The following is a 17,079-nucleotide window of genomic DNA, read 5'->3' as shown; positions in this document are numbered from 1 at the left end:
CCTTGTATCAGGAGGAATATTTTGAAATACTTTTGAAATGATTTTTCAGCATTTTCAAATTCTTATACCATTACCCCCATGTGACCCCAAAGGGACCCCTTTGTGCACATTTATATTTTAATTGCCATTTACTAACATGTTCACCTGACCCATACAAGCTAAAATCAATATCAAATATAAAATGGACACCATTTCCCACTTGAGCAAAGATCTGAGACTGATTATATGTCAAATAAAAAATACACCACAACAATGAGTGATAATAATAAGATTTTAATATTTCACACAATCATATTAAGGGATCTAAAATGAGCGTTTATTGCGTTTCGACAGTATTTTTTGTAGGACCTGAGAGCACCTCAGACCTATCGAATTGCATTCTGAATCTGAAGCATGTCTTTCTGATATCAAATAATTTTCATTTTTGAAAATCACAATATAATACAAATTTTATGACAAATTATAAAAATTTGATATTTTTCAAATTTTGATATATAACAGTCCTCGAAGTAAATTATATAAATCTAATGATATATTCTTAAAGTGTATGTAGCAGGAGGAAAAGCCGACGGTCAATTGAAAATTTTGACCTTTCATATTGAAGATATGGATTTTTTCCCAAAAGACCTATTTTTTTGGTGTTTTGGGAAAAAAATCCATATCTTCAATACTGAAAGGTAAAAATTTTCAATTGATCGTCGGGCTTTTTCATCCCACCTACATACACTTTAAGTATAAATCATCAGATTTATAAAGTTTACTTCAAGTACTGTTAAATATCAAAAATATCAATTTTAATGATTTGCCATAAAATGTGTATTAAATTGCGAATTTCAAAAAATCTAAATTATTTGATATCAGAATGACATTCTTCGTATTCAGAATGCAATTCGATATGTCTGATGTGCTCTGATGTCCCAAAATAAATACTGTCCAAACGTTCATACCCCAGCCCTTAAGCAACAAGAAATGTTCAGTCGGCACCAAGTAGTCTAGTCTAAGATACATGCTAATATCACATCTTATCATTGTCTCAAGTTAACATTATCACACATTTCCAATGAGGTAGAACCAAGGAGTGCCAACTCTGCCATGTTTTAGTGTAGCCGCTCATGGAGGGCCGGCAAATAGTGTACATCTGGATCATTTCACAAGTTATATTGCTGTTCGAGATCGATGGGCAACGTGATGCATGCTGGGAATGAAAAGGGCTCAAAAGCTATAGAATTCGTCACCCGAGATCATGAATTTGAGCCCTTTTCCTTCCCAGCATGCAACACTTTTGCCTATCGATCGCTATCAGCAATATACCTTACTATGCATCCACCAAACTTTGATTCAAACTTTGATGCCTTGTGCCAACAAAAGACCAAACTTTGTAACACTAAAGCTTAAGACGCAAATCATTGTTCAATTTCGGGCCCTCCATGAGCGACAAAACAATAAGGCAGATTCACCAGCGTTACATGTGGGGCAATTTTGAGTCGGTACTCTTTGGGTATTGGACATTTTAGAGTTTGCAATAGTAAGAATGCCCTAGAAAATGTATTTTAAAAGGATATTTTCATGATCCACAGCCTCATCCCACACTTTTATACCACCGGAGACCTCTGGTTTATAATAAAATGCTTGTGTGTAAAATATTCCTTTTCTTGTATGATTTAGTAGATATCCACCACTTTCAGTTGATTCAGATTCTGCATGTGCGAGTTATGCATGATTATGCGCATTACATAATTATAGGCCCCATCTGTCACTGTGTTGTAATTTTGTTTTCTTAACAGAATATAAATACAAATTTGACAATATTTTTGCCAAGCGAATGAATCTGCACGAAATTATTTGCACACAAAGCCTTAGGTTTCCAATGGTATAAAAATCTGAACTTTTTAAAATGGAAAAATGGAGAGGGGGGTGGTGGTGAGCCTGTGGGTCACAAAATTCCCCTTTAATTTTACACTTGTGGGCATATTCCAACCTCACACTATTAAACTTGTATCATACCAGGATTATATGAAATGCATAATCTTACAAAGTTTTTATCCAAAATGTATTGACAATCTAAAAATTTATAACTTACAATATAGCTATATATAAAATTATATACAAAAATTACCGTCTTTTGTATCAAGTACCATTGATTCAAATTAGTTATATATATTATTGTCTCCTATCTGAATTGTCACAGCTACACTACTCAAACAAATTAAAGTATCAGACGTATTATTAACATTTTTTCAAAAACAGCATTTATACCTGGCATTAATACTGTAAATCAGATGAGTGTCATTTCATTCAGTATTGTTCAGACAACAAAAAACTTGCATTACCAAGTATTGAAGTCTCATGATTTACTGAAAAACACTTTGGTTAGCACCATGAGAACAGAAAAGAAATAATAATGCGAATCAGAATTGTCAGTGTCTGATTTTGAGTAGTGTATACTAGGTCATCAATACAGTAAAAAAATACATAAGAACACAAGATCTTGCAACAGCACTGAAAAGTAATCAATTAGTTTGACCCAACTGGGAAGGAAAATGTAATTTGATCATGGCTAGAAAAAAAGAGGTAACCCCCTTGTTTTGCAAGTTGAAAATCTTACATTTGGAGGTCTTTAGCAATAAAAATAGTGAGTATTTACGGAAAAATAATTCTTTATGTCACTAATTTGTATTTATTTTCATCTTATTAATGAGAAAATCTGACATGTGAACTTTTAAAATCAGAATGACTGTATTTGACCTAATTAGCGCCCCATAGAGGCACTTACATTAGTCATATAATATATGATTTAGTTGTATAATAGCTGCATTGAAAAAGCGGCACTTATTCACTTCTGTGTTACGCATGCACATTCACACAGTGTACGCAAAAAAATCGGTTCGCTATGTCAGGCTGTGTTCATTCAATTGAAATTTCCACTATAGTACAATAGTCTATATGCCTTCCTCGAGGTAGTAATTTAGATATTGCTTTTATTATTGTATCTCTAAACATATGATGATGATAAGTATGTGAAAGTATACATTTTGTAGAAAAGAAACAATGCAAGGAATCCAACTAACATAACCGATTCCTGCAAAAACAAGCAGTTTTTGAGAAAATCACAAAAGTTGATTTTACTTTACTGCCTCGAGGAGGGCATGGACTATATAGTTAAGGACAGGGAAAATGTGTGATGCACAAAAATTGCCAAAAGTTACGCATTTTGGGTACAATTGCACATTTTAGGTCCAACTGTGAATTTTAAGATTTGCCCAAAATAACCATTTTTCAAGTACTCATTGACTTGGCGAGCCGAAAATGGTTCCGCTATACATGTATAGATATGATTCAAGTTTTCACTAAAATCAAAGAATCCACAATGATCTGCAACGCAATCCACGTTAAAAAAAAGCATAGAAAATATGCCGCCGCAAAAATGTGCAAGAAAATATAGAAGAAAAACAGGAATTTTTTTAAAAATATTGCATATGAGAAAAATCATGCATTTTGGTAAAAAATTCGCACATTGCATATTTTTGCGGATTTTCAAAAACTGGCACGCGCATTTTACTCTAAAAAATAGCGCATTTTCCCTATGCTTATATATAGTATACTAAATTAGTCCTGTACAAGATCTTTAAAAAAACCAAAACAGGTTTCTGGGCTTTCGTTTACAACAAGTCAAATGTGCAATCCCCTTGGCATGGACGGTTGTAAACCTGTAGACTATTTAGTAACAAACTTAGTTATTTTCATAATCAAGTTTCATGAAAATTTCAATAACCTTATATATATTTGACCTTAGATGACCTTGAAAATACCTTGTCACATTTGTGCACTAGATGTTAAAATCTCCCCAGCCTTTCATGAAAATCCAACAATCTTTAGTTATTTGACCGCAGATGACCTTGAAGCAACCGCTACATTTTGGTAAAAATATTGATATTTACTCCCACCAAGTTTCTTGACAGCATAAATAGGCAAATATGATCATGAAATATAAAGGTACAAAATGAAAAAAAATTTCACTTGTTTTGTAAAACTCAAAAATTAAAAATGTCACCATATTAATTAAGGGTTTTCAGAGATCACATCATTATATTGATGATAGCAGCATCTAGACTGATATGATGTCGGATGTCATTTTCTTAAAGTTACCTTTTCAGAGTCTGTGTTGGCCAGTGATGCCACCGGGGCGTTTTCATTCAGCGTATATGCTGTTAAATCTTGTGACCGGAGGAGTGAAAACACAACGTTGAATGAAGACAATGTGATGGCATTGCAAGCTACGTTGCTGCCCAACACAGACTCTGAAAAGGTTAACTTTAAGCTTATGTTGATACTGAGACTAGTAGGTATACTAGTCTCAGGTTGATATGATAAACTGTTCATCACAATAGAAGATAACAAACATGTGATAAAATATGACAAAAAAGACAAACCTCCCCTGAATCAAGCCCGTATGCAGGGGATGCAGAACATACACATCCATCCCATACACACAGAAGGAATACACTATTGTGATATCCCCCACTTCGGCTAAAGCAAATACTAATGATTGCATATTGAGTTGTTTCATCTTGACATTGTAACATTGTAATGAGTTTGAGCTATTTTATTAAATCAAATATATAAAATACCCATGTGACCCAGTTTGTAATTTCTGGTTGTCCACCAAAGTTTTTGGTTGTCCGTAAGCTGCCACAATCTGAAACAACTACATGTGACCAATAAAGTGGAGTGAGTGTAGTCAATTTATGAACAATTACTCTTAAATATTTAACAATTCATCAGTTGTGTCAGGTTTGAGCAAACTAACATGCTGGAAAAGTGACTTTTGGCTGTAGATCTTTGGTTGTCCACCGGACAACTAGAGCATTATTTTCGGTTGTCCGGTGCATGTTTTGGTTGTCCCGGGCGAACGGACAACCAACATTTCGAACACTGGGCATCGCTATACCAAGACCACTAAGTGATCAGGCGATGTACCACAATATGCAAACAGATACAGACTCTTCACACATATATCATTCAAATTACTAAAATTTACAAAGCTAAATTATTACGCATTGACAGATTCCAGATATGTCATGTTTTCAAGAACTAAATTTTGAAAAGTATTTACTGACTGAAAAGAATATTTATTGCTACACATTTTCCACCTTTCTGTTGAAATGTTAAGAAAGGCACCCTCTGTGCCGAAGGGTCACTTTTCCAGACTTCATGTCAAGAAGCCTAAATGTCAGTGCACATCTGGTCACATGGTATTATACCTTTGCTTTTATAAAATAGCCTAAAATAAGTTCACTGCTGAGAGTAAATCCATTAATGTCGTATACTGTACACTTGAGCACCATATAAATGTTAAGTACTAAATCTACTCTTGATTATAGAGAAATACAGCACCAATTTCTTGGGATAAAACTTGTAATCCCATTTTGTAAAATGAAACAGTTCTATTCTAATCCTTCAGTTGGCACTAACTGACAATAAATATTATTTAATATTTGGGCAATTTTTGGAATGAGCCAAAATATGTTTTTCTGCAATTGCAGTCAGTCACAAATCAAAGGCTTAATCATTGTTTATCAACAAAGATAAGGGACTAGTCTATCGATATGTTTGAATAAACCGCTACACTGTTCAATGGCTTTCTTGTACTACGGTATATGAAATGTGGTGGGCGATTTAAAATGCACATGCCCTGAGCAAACTACGATGTGTACGCACAATGAACAATGGAAATTGCCATAATTCGCATGCATACTGCTGGGCAATGACGTCACATGTCAAGAGGTCAGTCTATAAAGTATAGGTTTTAAGCTATTACTCTTAATCTTTATTATTTTATCAGAATTTTACTATTTTATGTTAATTTTTAATAATCTACCATTTAGTTCCAACTTAAGGATAAGTATTGAGCTATAATTAATTTGGCAAAATAAGATAATATTTTTTTTAATCTAAAAAAATAGTACAATATTTTTCTGGCACCGAGAATCCATTCTCGTCAACAAAATTGCAAGGATCTAAAATGGATTCTCATAAATATTTCAGTTTATCATTCTTGCAAAATTCCACTGGGAAAATGCAAAAGGATTCTCGCACTTGGTTGCAAATTTCTGACCCTGTTCAAGCTGACAATATAAAATATTTCATCAGCAACTTACTTCCTACATATCGAGGGATTACCTACCTGCAATAGCTGCCCAGCCTGCCCTGTAGACATTTGTGACATGATCAAGGGAAATGAGTCGGATGTCCCTCATATTGATTTTGAGATATTTGCAAAGAAAGTGTTTAAATTATTTTGTTTTATATTGTTTTCTGCGATTGATAAATTGATGTAACTTCGCAAAGAAAAGTCATATCAACATGGGGTTGCAGTTTCTGAAAGCTCTAATGTCTCTTAAGAAACATATGTAAAACTCATTTTCGACTAGGGTTGACATATGACTCATTCCCCTTGATCATGTCACATTTGACAATTTCTGCATTTTTATATTGTACACACTAAATATTTGACACCTAGCAGCTATTGCAGAAGGGTATTCCTTCCCTAAAACCTCAATATTGTGTAATAATGAGACAGTTTCAGTTGAACCCCCTGAGCACTACCTGCCGATCTAACATTGTCACTGATTGGTCAATTACATGGTATCATCACTTTAGTCACCAATCAGAATGGAGCTTTGCAAATAATTCACCCCAATTTTATTGTGTGGTGAAATTATTCTAACAATGTTGCTGATTGGTCCAATTGATAATGAAAACTTTGTTTTGGCCAATTGGCAGGTAGTTCTCAGTACTTTGGGCATTCTCTACTAAATGTGTCATAACATGTGGACCAATCTGACACAAGACTTCATTAATTCAATTATGAAAATACACAATAAAAATCTGGCTGTTAAGACATAAACATTAGCAACCTTACAACAACAAAAAACGCATCAGGCTATTTGAGTTGAAATCCATACACCCCTGGAAGATATGATCATAATTTTCCACACTGGGGGTGTAGATTACATGTGGAGTCACCCATTCAGGTAATCCTGTTTGAAATTCACACTCCATTTGGAAGATTTAGGGTATGTCTTTCATAGGGGTGTATGGATTTCAACTGGAATAGCCCATCTTGCTTCATATTATCACAAGTAATTAATAGTAATATCAAATTAATTAATTTGTATCAAACAATTCATTGATGCCAGCACCGTTGGCTGAAATTACAGCTTGTAAACAGGAGGTCTAGAAAGGTGACTTTTATGCTTTAGTGTCTTTCTGTCCTTTTGAATGGGAAAGCTGTAAGCATGACCATTTTTAGACTTCATTTTCTGACCTTTTTCCCAGATTGCAAGTGACTTTCCATGGATGGATTTTTATTGTTGTCATAAATATTTTCTAGATTAAGTTTTTCATAACATATGACAATTATACAATGTACAATCAACTAGCTAGGCAACTTTGAAATAACTTTCATAAACATTCTAAAAAAAATGCTCTATTCTTTTGTGTGTGTATGGCCCATCACCTGTCACTTTAGTGGTCTTCTAAAATGGTAGCACCCATGGTTATTTGACAAATTATTTAATTTGAATTAATCGATTTGATATTACTCACTGATAATTGTACATATGGTGTGGTCGTTGATGATATGGGATATTTGTAACCAAGTCATAAATATTTTGTGTATGTGAAGAACCCGGTACCCTTGGTGTTGGGGGCATCCCATGCAGCATAGGTACCATACCTTGGAGATGAGAGGCAGGTGGCTGGCCCATTGGATGCAATGGCTGGCTAGGATGTGGCTGATGTTCTGATAATCGCTGATGGCCAATTCCATCTGTAGGTTGTGAGGTCTGATGTTGCTGTTGCTGCAATTGCTGCAGTTGTTGCTGTAGATGATGTTGTGGTTGATGGTGCAGCAACTGCTGCGGTTGTTGACTGTTATCAGCATGCTGATATTGTGGACTTGCAGGTGGTTGCTGCTGCTGTTGTTGTTTACTTGCTACATCAACAGCAGTCTGTGATTGCTGATGATGGTGTTGTGCACTGTTGTCAGCATGTTGATATTGTGGACTTGCAGGTGGTTGCTGCTGCTGTTTACTTGTTACATCAACAGCAGTCTGTGATTGTTGCTGTTGTGTTCTATTATCAGCATGTTGATATTGTGGACTTTCAGGTGGTTGCTGCTGCTGTTGCTGTTCACTCCCTACATCAACAGGAGTCTGTGACTGCTGATCAGATTCCTGTTCATCTCCAACTAAGTTAGTTGCTGCCATTGCCATAGCAACAGGGCAGCTTATTCCAACCTCATTACCTTGTTGCTGTTGATTACCATCAGACGATGTTGCTTCTGTTTCCTGCTGCAGTAGTCTCTCTTCTTCACATGTCCTTTGTAACTCATCTGTGCACCTTTCAACTTCTTTCTGCAAAGTATATTTTCCATCACCTTCCTCCTTAATAATGATATCTGTATACTCATCATCATCATCTGGGTCATCTTGTAGAGATGGAACAATCTTTTTCAATGAACCTCTAAGAATGGAGTCATCAAACGTTTGTAGTACTTGCGATTGTTGAGAACTCCACACATCTATTCCATGTGTTGTTTTCTTGTGTGTTTTCAGGCTGACATTATGTGTAAACGCTGCCGTACATAAATCACATTTGTACGGTTTCTCTCCTGTGTGAACTCTGAGATGACCTTTAAGATTGTACTGACTCGAGAATCCTTTGCCACACTGATCACAAGTCAATGGTTTCACATTCTCATGAATCAATTTATGACGAATCAAATGAGGATTACATTTGAAGTCTTTACCGCACATATCGCATATAAAAGGTCGTTTATTGGTGTGACGTTTCATGTGATCACGTAAGAAACTCTTCATGGTAAATGTTTTGCCACATAACTCGCACATATGCTGTGTTCCTGCCTTTTGGGCTATATGTATGTTTTTATGGTTCTTCCAGCTGCTCTCCGTTCTTAAGATCTTGCCACACGTGTCACACATGCGAGGTTTTCTGTAGCTAGGATGGTGTTTCATAGAACGATGACTGTACAGATTTTTCACAACTAAGCCACAGGTTAGACATAACCACAATATATTGGCACATTCACTCAGTCGGAGGTCTTTATCTGATTCACCAGGTGGGAGATGTGTTTTGTAGTGGGTCTTGAAGTCATCAGCACTCTCTTCAGATTCATATTGTATTAGGCACATTTTACACTCGTATACAATACGAGACACTGCTCCAGCTCTTTGTCTGTGAACACAAATGAAAACAGAAAAATTAATCATAGGGAAACAGGATTTTGTGATTTTTGAGTTGGTCACTGACCTTGTAAATATCTCATGAGACCGACTTTATCGATGATGGTCCATATATCTACCTCCAGTCACCGGCACTAGCATTGATGTTCAGCGTGTTCTATGTTAGCTTTATGCGTTACTTGATGCGTGTACATACTTTTACACACACAATCAAAGTGGTGTGTATGTACATGCAAGAAACAACACTAAGCCAACGCAGCACACGCTGAACTTCAAAGCTAGAGCCGGAGACTGGGGGTAGATACAGGGACTATAGCCCATAAGGAAACTGGACTTCATGATATTTAAGTTGGTCACTGACTTTGTGAATACCTCATGAAACAGACATAATCGATGATAGCCTCATAAGCAAACTGGACTTTATCATTTTTGAGTTGGTCACTATCTTGTAAATATCTCATGAGACAGATGTAATCATGATAGCCTCATAGGGAAACTGGACTTACATAATTGTTGAGTTGGTCATTGCTCTTGTGAATACCTCATGAGGCGGACGCAGAACCTTAGCTAGAAATTGAGGTTTGCCCGTCATTTGAATAAATGTGCCTGTCCTAATTCAAACTTTAAAACATTTACCAGACTTCTACAGCCTATAGGGGAAGGGGGGGGGGTTCAAAGAGTTTAAATATTTGTTGATATGGCCTTGTTATGCAAATCTGGTTTACCAAAAAGGTTATTAGCCTTTCTCAATACCTACAATTATAATGTAGTATCAAGGCATTAATTTTGCCCGTCCCAGGAGCAACCTCCCTGGTTCATCTAATATGATGGGCAGACCGTTGGCTAGCTAAGCCAATGTGCGGACATAAATCGATGATAGCCTCATGAGGAAACTGGACTTCATGATTTTTGAGTTGGTCACTGATTTTGCAAATACCTCCCAAGATGGACATAACCAATGATACTATAGCCTCATTCAGTTTGTCTACCTACTTGCATTGTAATTTTCATCACTTGTTCCAGAGCACTTTTGTCCATGTATTGTGTTTGTCCTCATTGTATTTGCAGGTTAACACTTCTGTGGTCAGTGGAATAGAGTGTATACAATAAACCGACCGGAACGGTATAATAATTGAAATGGCAGACATGCTCGATTCCACAACCATTCATTCACCCGTTTTATTGTATTATCATGCGAATTGCCCCATGGTACCTTAGGCTGCGATCACATAGAAGTATACTATTCGGGTATACGGTGCACGCTTTTGCAGGTGCACGCAGTATAGCTTAAATCGAAACAAGGCAATTTCATAGTACCGGGTCACATAAGAGCTATTCGAAAAGGCCGTATACCTGCGTATAGTATAGTATAGTGGGAATCGTGCGTGTTCGATTTTAGTGCAGCGTATACCATCCTAATTTTAAAAACCTAAACCATATGTGGGTAAATTCATTTTTTAATAGATGCACTATCTAATTCTGCACATTATGACACCTCATTGAATGCAATGTGACCTCAAGAAGTAAAGTTACAAGCATTTGATAAGACGAAGAAAATGGGTAAACTGACATACTAAGCTATTAAGCTATACAAAATACGCTCATTCGATCAGGCTGAGTGCACATAGTATACTCCTATATGAACTCAGCCTGATCGAATGAGCGATTTCATATAGCTTAATACCGTATACTTCTATGTGAACTCAGCCTTATGAAGGCCAGATTTTTTTAAAAAGGAGGACGACTGTCATGAGTAATGTCGTATTGAATACCCTTTATTAGCTACTGAACTTTACCTACTGTGTCTATATTGTTTGTTGTACTCTCTGCATACTGAACTTGTTTCCCCACATCAATTTGCGCACACTGGGATAGAAAAGGAACAAGTTTGACTGATAAATAAACAGATGTGCATGCTGCACAAAAACATGGATAATCTGTTATTTATTAGCCAATGCTTGTTCCCTTTTCTATCCCAGCATGAAATTTGCCCATCAACTATATGACCATAAACTAAAGAGATACCAGACCAATCACCAACAGACTAAGTCCCAGCATATCACTTGTTAATGAATTGTTCCATGAAGTGTGAGCCACAAAACTGCTATGCACATACCGCATATTTTTACTATCTTTCTTACACGCGAAGACAAACAATGCCAACACAAAAGCATGAAATGCTGGCATGATTTGTTAGACACCCACGATTGGTGAATGGTCTGTATGTGTCTATGCTTCTGACATGCCAACATGATTTTTCTTTTCAAATGTTTATGTCACATTCAAAATTTAGGCAAAACATTGTAAAACTCAAAATTAAGGAACACCTACTGTGCATTGTTCTCAAACCACAAAAGACATGGGTACCTGAACAGATGTTATCAACTTTTTGAAAGCCAATTTTAATAGGAACTTACTGAGTATTAATATTGACCTTTCCACTCAAGCAATATGCTAAGGCCATCTTAATTTAATAGTTTGTCTCAAAGCCCTTTCCAAGTTGAAAACCAAATGCGGAATGTGGTTTTTTAGGTGGTTTTTTTAAATCTGCGGGACGAGCTTTTTAACAAGAATATACCACCTTTTGATCTGTCAAGGTTTTACTGTGGTCAAGATGAAGAAATTTATTCAGATTTATGCTATTTTACATATTTTTGTGTGGTGGATTTAAAATAAACAGCGGAAAAACTGGAACTTACTCAATCCAGCAGGAATAACACTTGATTTTACTAATGCGTGCGGGGCTTAGAGACGAACTATTCAATTAAGATGGCCTAATCATTGGAGCTAATTCAAAACAAAGCTGAATTCAACTATGATATATCCCCAGTATAGTGTTTGATGGTAAGCTTGACAACACTAAACATAAAGCACAATATCTGATACCCAGAGTAGTTGCAATACTGTTGTATTTTATTTTATAAGGTCGTAACTGGAAGAAATTCACTTGGATTTCTACTAGTATAACATTTTTATTTGATAATTCATATTAATACAATCCCTTTCAATAACAAACATCTACGTTGAATAACAGCAAAATTAGTAATACATGTATCAGATTAAAAGTCTAACATCTGTTTTCTCTCAAATCATTACTCAACATTCTGCAATTAACATGGACGTGCAAGTTATTTTAAATCCATCAATAATGACAACAAATGTCAAATTCAGCAGCCTGTCAGAAGTGCAAGAGGTGTGGTCTAATTTGTCATGTTCTGCTATCAATGATTTTTTTGTTTCCATATTTTGAGCTGTATTGCTCCAGCGGTTTTGATATGAAGCAAAATCGTGTATAACGATACCCCATAGGATAGAACATACACTTTCGGCGTGGTAACCACAAATCACTATGTTTTTGTAGACCCAATTTATATCTCGGGCGATAATTTCACTGAGATAATGAGAAAAATATGAGCTTTTTTCCGAATTTGGATGAAGAAAAATGAGGGATGAGGCTGTTGATCGGGTCAAGGACCTTTAACTTGGTTTTCCTTTGTCATATCAAGCACCTGAGCATTCTTGTCTGCTTTGCATCACAGATAATCTGTGTTTGCATTTATGACCAGATCAAGCAAAATCAGGACAATGTCGTGACAAGTCAAAAGTAAATGCTTAGAGCAGACAAGAGCGCTCAGGTGCTTGATAGCAGGCTACCCAGCAAACACAAAACGTTTTACAGAAAATGTTTAAATGTCGGTTTATATAAGGGTAAAAAATGTTTTAATAACATTCAGAAAACATGTTTGAAAACTTGCTGCAAAACATTCTGAAATAAAGTTATAGCGTTGACAAAATATTTTGCTCAAATGTTTGCCAAAAAATATTTTGCAATAACATTTTGACAACATTTAAAAAATATTGTAACCCAACATTAAATACTTATTAAAATATTTTGAATAATAACATTTTAAAAACATTTTTGTGTTTGCTGAATGCTGATAGTGCCGAATCTTGGGTATGGAAATAAAAAAAACTGAGTGGGTGATTTATTAGTCTCAACCATCATCCAAGATTGTGAGAATTTTGTGAGCCTCAACCATCATCCAAGATTGTGAGCATCAAAAAAGGACTTGACTCTTAGTGGTAAAGTACGTAGGTATATGGGGATGTGCGGCTCAGGCTCATAGGTTTAAATTTGGAATGTTTTTATAAAATGTTCTCCAAAAAAACAACTTTTTCCACATAAATTCACAGACCAGAAAAAATGTTGTCATAGAACAAAGCAAGTCAGCCATAGCAGATCATGCTATCCAACAGAACCATATTATCAATAGAGACAGTACTACAGTATTACAAGAGTGTGATGTGAGTTCACATCATAAGAGAATCAATCTGGATTGCAAGAGAGGTCCGCCATCATGAACAGAGACGAGGCGCCTACCATTTAAGTGACATGTATGACCCTCTCCTCAAGACCATGCCCACTCAGGATGGAGCTGTGTTACCTCCAGCAAAGAGGATGATGGGATACCAATCACTCTGAAGAAGAATGTTGTCCATGACGTATGAAACCGTCAGTTCATCAGTGTCAAAAGTTTGGTATTTGTAAAATGAAAACAAATCATAATCCCATACCCTTGTTATATTGATGTGATTATTATGGAATACATGTTGGCAAGAACGAGAGATCTCATGACAACTGCGACAAGTATCACTAAACTGTAACGATTATGTACAAGAATATTAGCAGTACTATGTTGTAATAAAACTTCCTAGCATATCTCATTGTGCTCACGACGCAATAATTCGACCTAGCACAAGCCCATGGCAGCCATCTTGGATGTGCAGAAAAGGTGACTTTCAAAACTGGTCAAGAGGAATAATCATTTAAAATGTTTATGAAGTAACTGTAGTATGTTTTCCCTTACCTGAATATCCAAGATGGCCACAATTGTCCTACGTGCAACTCACAATATTGCAACTTGCGACTAGAGTGTAATTTCGCGCAACTTGCAATATTGCAAGTTGCAATGTTGAAGGAGTATAAGTGTTAAGGAAAGTTTTACAGTGACATCCTGTGGTCAAAAAACAAACAAGACATTCCCCTTTCATACAGTATTTACAAATAGTTAACTTGAGAGTTACTACATTGACCTAAACTTACCCCGGGCGCTTACACGCATAAAATATTACATTTGTACAGTTCACTTGTTCAAATTCTTCATGACAATTCCAGTTGAAATCCATAATCCCTATGGAAGACATGACATTAATCTTCCACATGGGGTGTAGCTCTTTCAAATGGAGCACCCCTTTCAGGTAATCCAATTTGAAATTCACACTCCCTGTGTGGAACATTAATGTCATGTCTTCCATGGAGGAGGGTGGTGTGTGGATTTCAACTGCAATAGCCCAATACACAACATTGTTTACCAGGAAACTTTGACCTATGCTCACATAAACATCTTGCGTGACGTGTTAAAAGACCTAGGTCATTTCAGGGTCACGTCATGTTATGTGCTTTCTTCAGCAAATGAGATGTTGATGTTTCATGATATGCGACATGATCAAGGGGAATGAGTCACATGTCGGCAATTTTCAGTTATAAGTTTTTTACATAATTTTCTGGCAGTTTACGAATGCTACATTTTGATGCAAACCCCATCAAAATTGGGCATCTGGTTACCGAGTTATGAGCAATTTATCAATGGCTGAAAAAATATAAAACAAAAGAATTTGAACACTATGGCCAATATCTAAAAAACAATAATTAGCGACATCCGACTCATTCCCCTTGATCATGTCACATATATTCAAGCATCCTACAGTTACAAAGAAAGTTTTCTGATAACGTGTAATCTTATATCGCAAGCTAATTGGGATCATTACGTATTGTGACAATGATGCTTTCAAAATGCTCAAAAGCAAGGTCTTGTCGCAATAAAGCAATAATTTCTAAAAAGCAATACATTGTTAAGACAGACAATAGAAATAGAGCTTTGGCAACACATTCGAAAGCAACACATTATCGCAAATTGTAATGACCCCAATGGCTTGCGATAATGTTGTCAGTACGCTTCATGAAATGACCTCAATATAATCTGCACCTATAGGTAACATTTACATTGTCTGATAAGTAGTCTGATAAGTAGTCTGATTGGGTGCCACACTTGGGTCAACGGCAGGCACGTGAACAAGAAAGGAATGTGACCCAGGGTCAGACAGATTCACTGGTATCACATACGAGCCTGAAGGTTGACCAGCGCCACCGGATATGACACCGATGGAAGGGAACTCCCTTGTCAAGGTCTCTACAACTTCCTCTTCGAGCTTGGAACTACAAGTTTCCACAACGATGTTTGATCTCATATCCACCAGTGCTGGGGGTTCAGTTTTCATGGGAACACTTGGATGAGTTTCCACTTCTACGGTCATTGATGGGTGTTGTATGGTTTCCAGCATAGCTGTTGCCTGTAAAGTCTCGTCTGCCTCCTTTTTTACCTCTTCCTTCTTTACCTTCTCCACCTCAATATGCTCTACTACTTCTATAACTGTACGCTTACTTTCTTGGACTAATTCCTCGTCATACTCTTGTATGAGATATTGGGTATCCATGATATCTTCACCATGCACTGATTTTTTGTGGGTTCTTAAGCTGATCCTGTGAGCGAATGCTGAATTACAAACATCGCATCGGTATGGTTTCTCTCCTGTATGGGATCTCATATGACATTTCAAGTTGTAGTTACTTGTGAACCCCTTACTACAGAGCGTACAAGTGAGCGGCTTCATCTTCAGGTGGGTCTGTTTATGTCGACGAAGTGTTTCTTGCGATTTCAGAACATTTCCGCACAGATCGCAAATGTATGAGCGCTTATTGGAGTGGCGTTTTATGTGTGCTCCCAGAAGGGATTTCTTTGCGAACGGCTTGCTACAGATGGGGCACAGGAACCGCTTGTTGCTCTTCATGTGGCTCTGTCTGTGATACCGCCACTTATTAAAGTTTGCGCAACTTGCACCGCAAATATCACAGATTCTCGTTTTTTCTTTGACAACGCTGTGTTTCACGGAGAAGTGACTTGCTCGATTGTGAGTGACAAAATCACATTTGATGCAGTAGAAGAACAGCTTGGCTGCTTTTGCTATGTCTATCTTGCCATCTGCTGTTGCTGCTGTTTCATCTCCATGGCTTGCATAGTGTAGTAGGAATTCATCCTTGGAGGAATTGACTCTTGTCGCACACACCTTACACTCATATATCACATGCCCTGGCATAACTGGCTGGTGACCGCTTCTCTTTGATTCCCTGCAAAATTGATTCAGAGAAACAGAGGCAAAAAGGTTACTCTCGATCTGTCACTCCATGGAATGAAACATTCAGCTTAGCTTTACTTTTAAGGTTATGTACTTATGGGTCAAGAGTGTGCATGTACATTGTATATGGTGGGATACAAGTTATAGGGACAGATCAAGATGAATCTTTTTGCCCAAAACAGTCACAAAAACCAGATGCATTCCAAAGGTTTTTGAGAGTAATTCTCAAAATTCTGGAATACCTGAAAACTATATATAGGGTATGAAGGGTATTCCAGAACTGGGTAGGTTTTTGCTTTTGAATTGAATTCTCTTGGTCATGAGCTTGTTAATGTTTGAAGTATTGACAGTTTGAAATAAAACCCTGAGTGAAATGAAACAAAAACGTATTGGAATATTCCCTCTGATACCCATGCCAGCAGCATACATGCACGACCACATAATACAGAACAACTAATTCTATTTATATAACATAGTAAAGATCATATAATATTGCAACAAACTCAGACATCATTTTAAGCCATAGTGTACAATTATTTTATTATAAACTTTGTTAATT

The 17,079-nt window shown here is 36.6% G+C and overlaps 1 protein-coding gene across 3 annotated transcripts in view; it reads right to left on the bottom strand.

The window, feature by feature from the left end:
• Window positions 1-7,548: 7,548 nt before the first annotated feature.
• LOC140155757 (uncharacterized) overlaps window positions 7,549-17,079 on the bottom strand; it is a 37,921-nt gene continuing 28,390 nt past the window's right edge. The window contains exons 6-7 of one of the 3 annotated variants that reach the window (XR_011859423.1): window positions 13,298-16,512; window positions 12,159-13,260 (exon numbers count right to left, since the gene is read on the bottom strand). Coding sequence is in view for 2 of the 3 variants with exons in the window: in XM_072178712.1 (XP_072034813.1) it covers window positions 7,605-9,258 (1,654 nt within the window). In the remaining variant the exon portion in view is untranslated. Of the gene's footprint in view, window positions 9,259-12,158; window positions 16,513-17,079 lie in introns of those variants that run through there. The other 2 variants (XM_072178712.1, XM_072178713.1) reach the window with 2 other exon arrangements.

The sequence above is a fragment of the Amphiura filiformis genome, chromosome 6, assembly GCF_039555335.1.
Source record: "Amphiura filiformis chromosome 6, Afil_fr2py, whole genome shotgun sequence".
In the NCBI taxonomy this organism is placed as follows: domain Eukaryota; kingdom Metazoa; phylum Echinodermata; class Ophiuroidea; order Amphilepidida; family Amphiuridae; genus Amphiura; species Amphiura filiformis.
The sequence above is the reverse complement of the archived record's forward strand: the minus strand, read 5'-3'. Positions and strand labels throughout refer to the sequence as shown.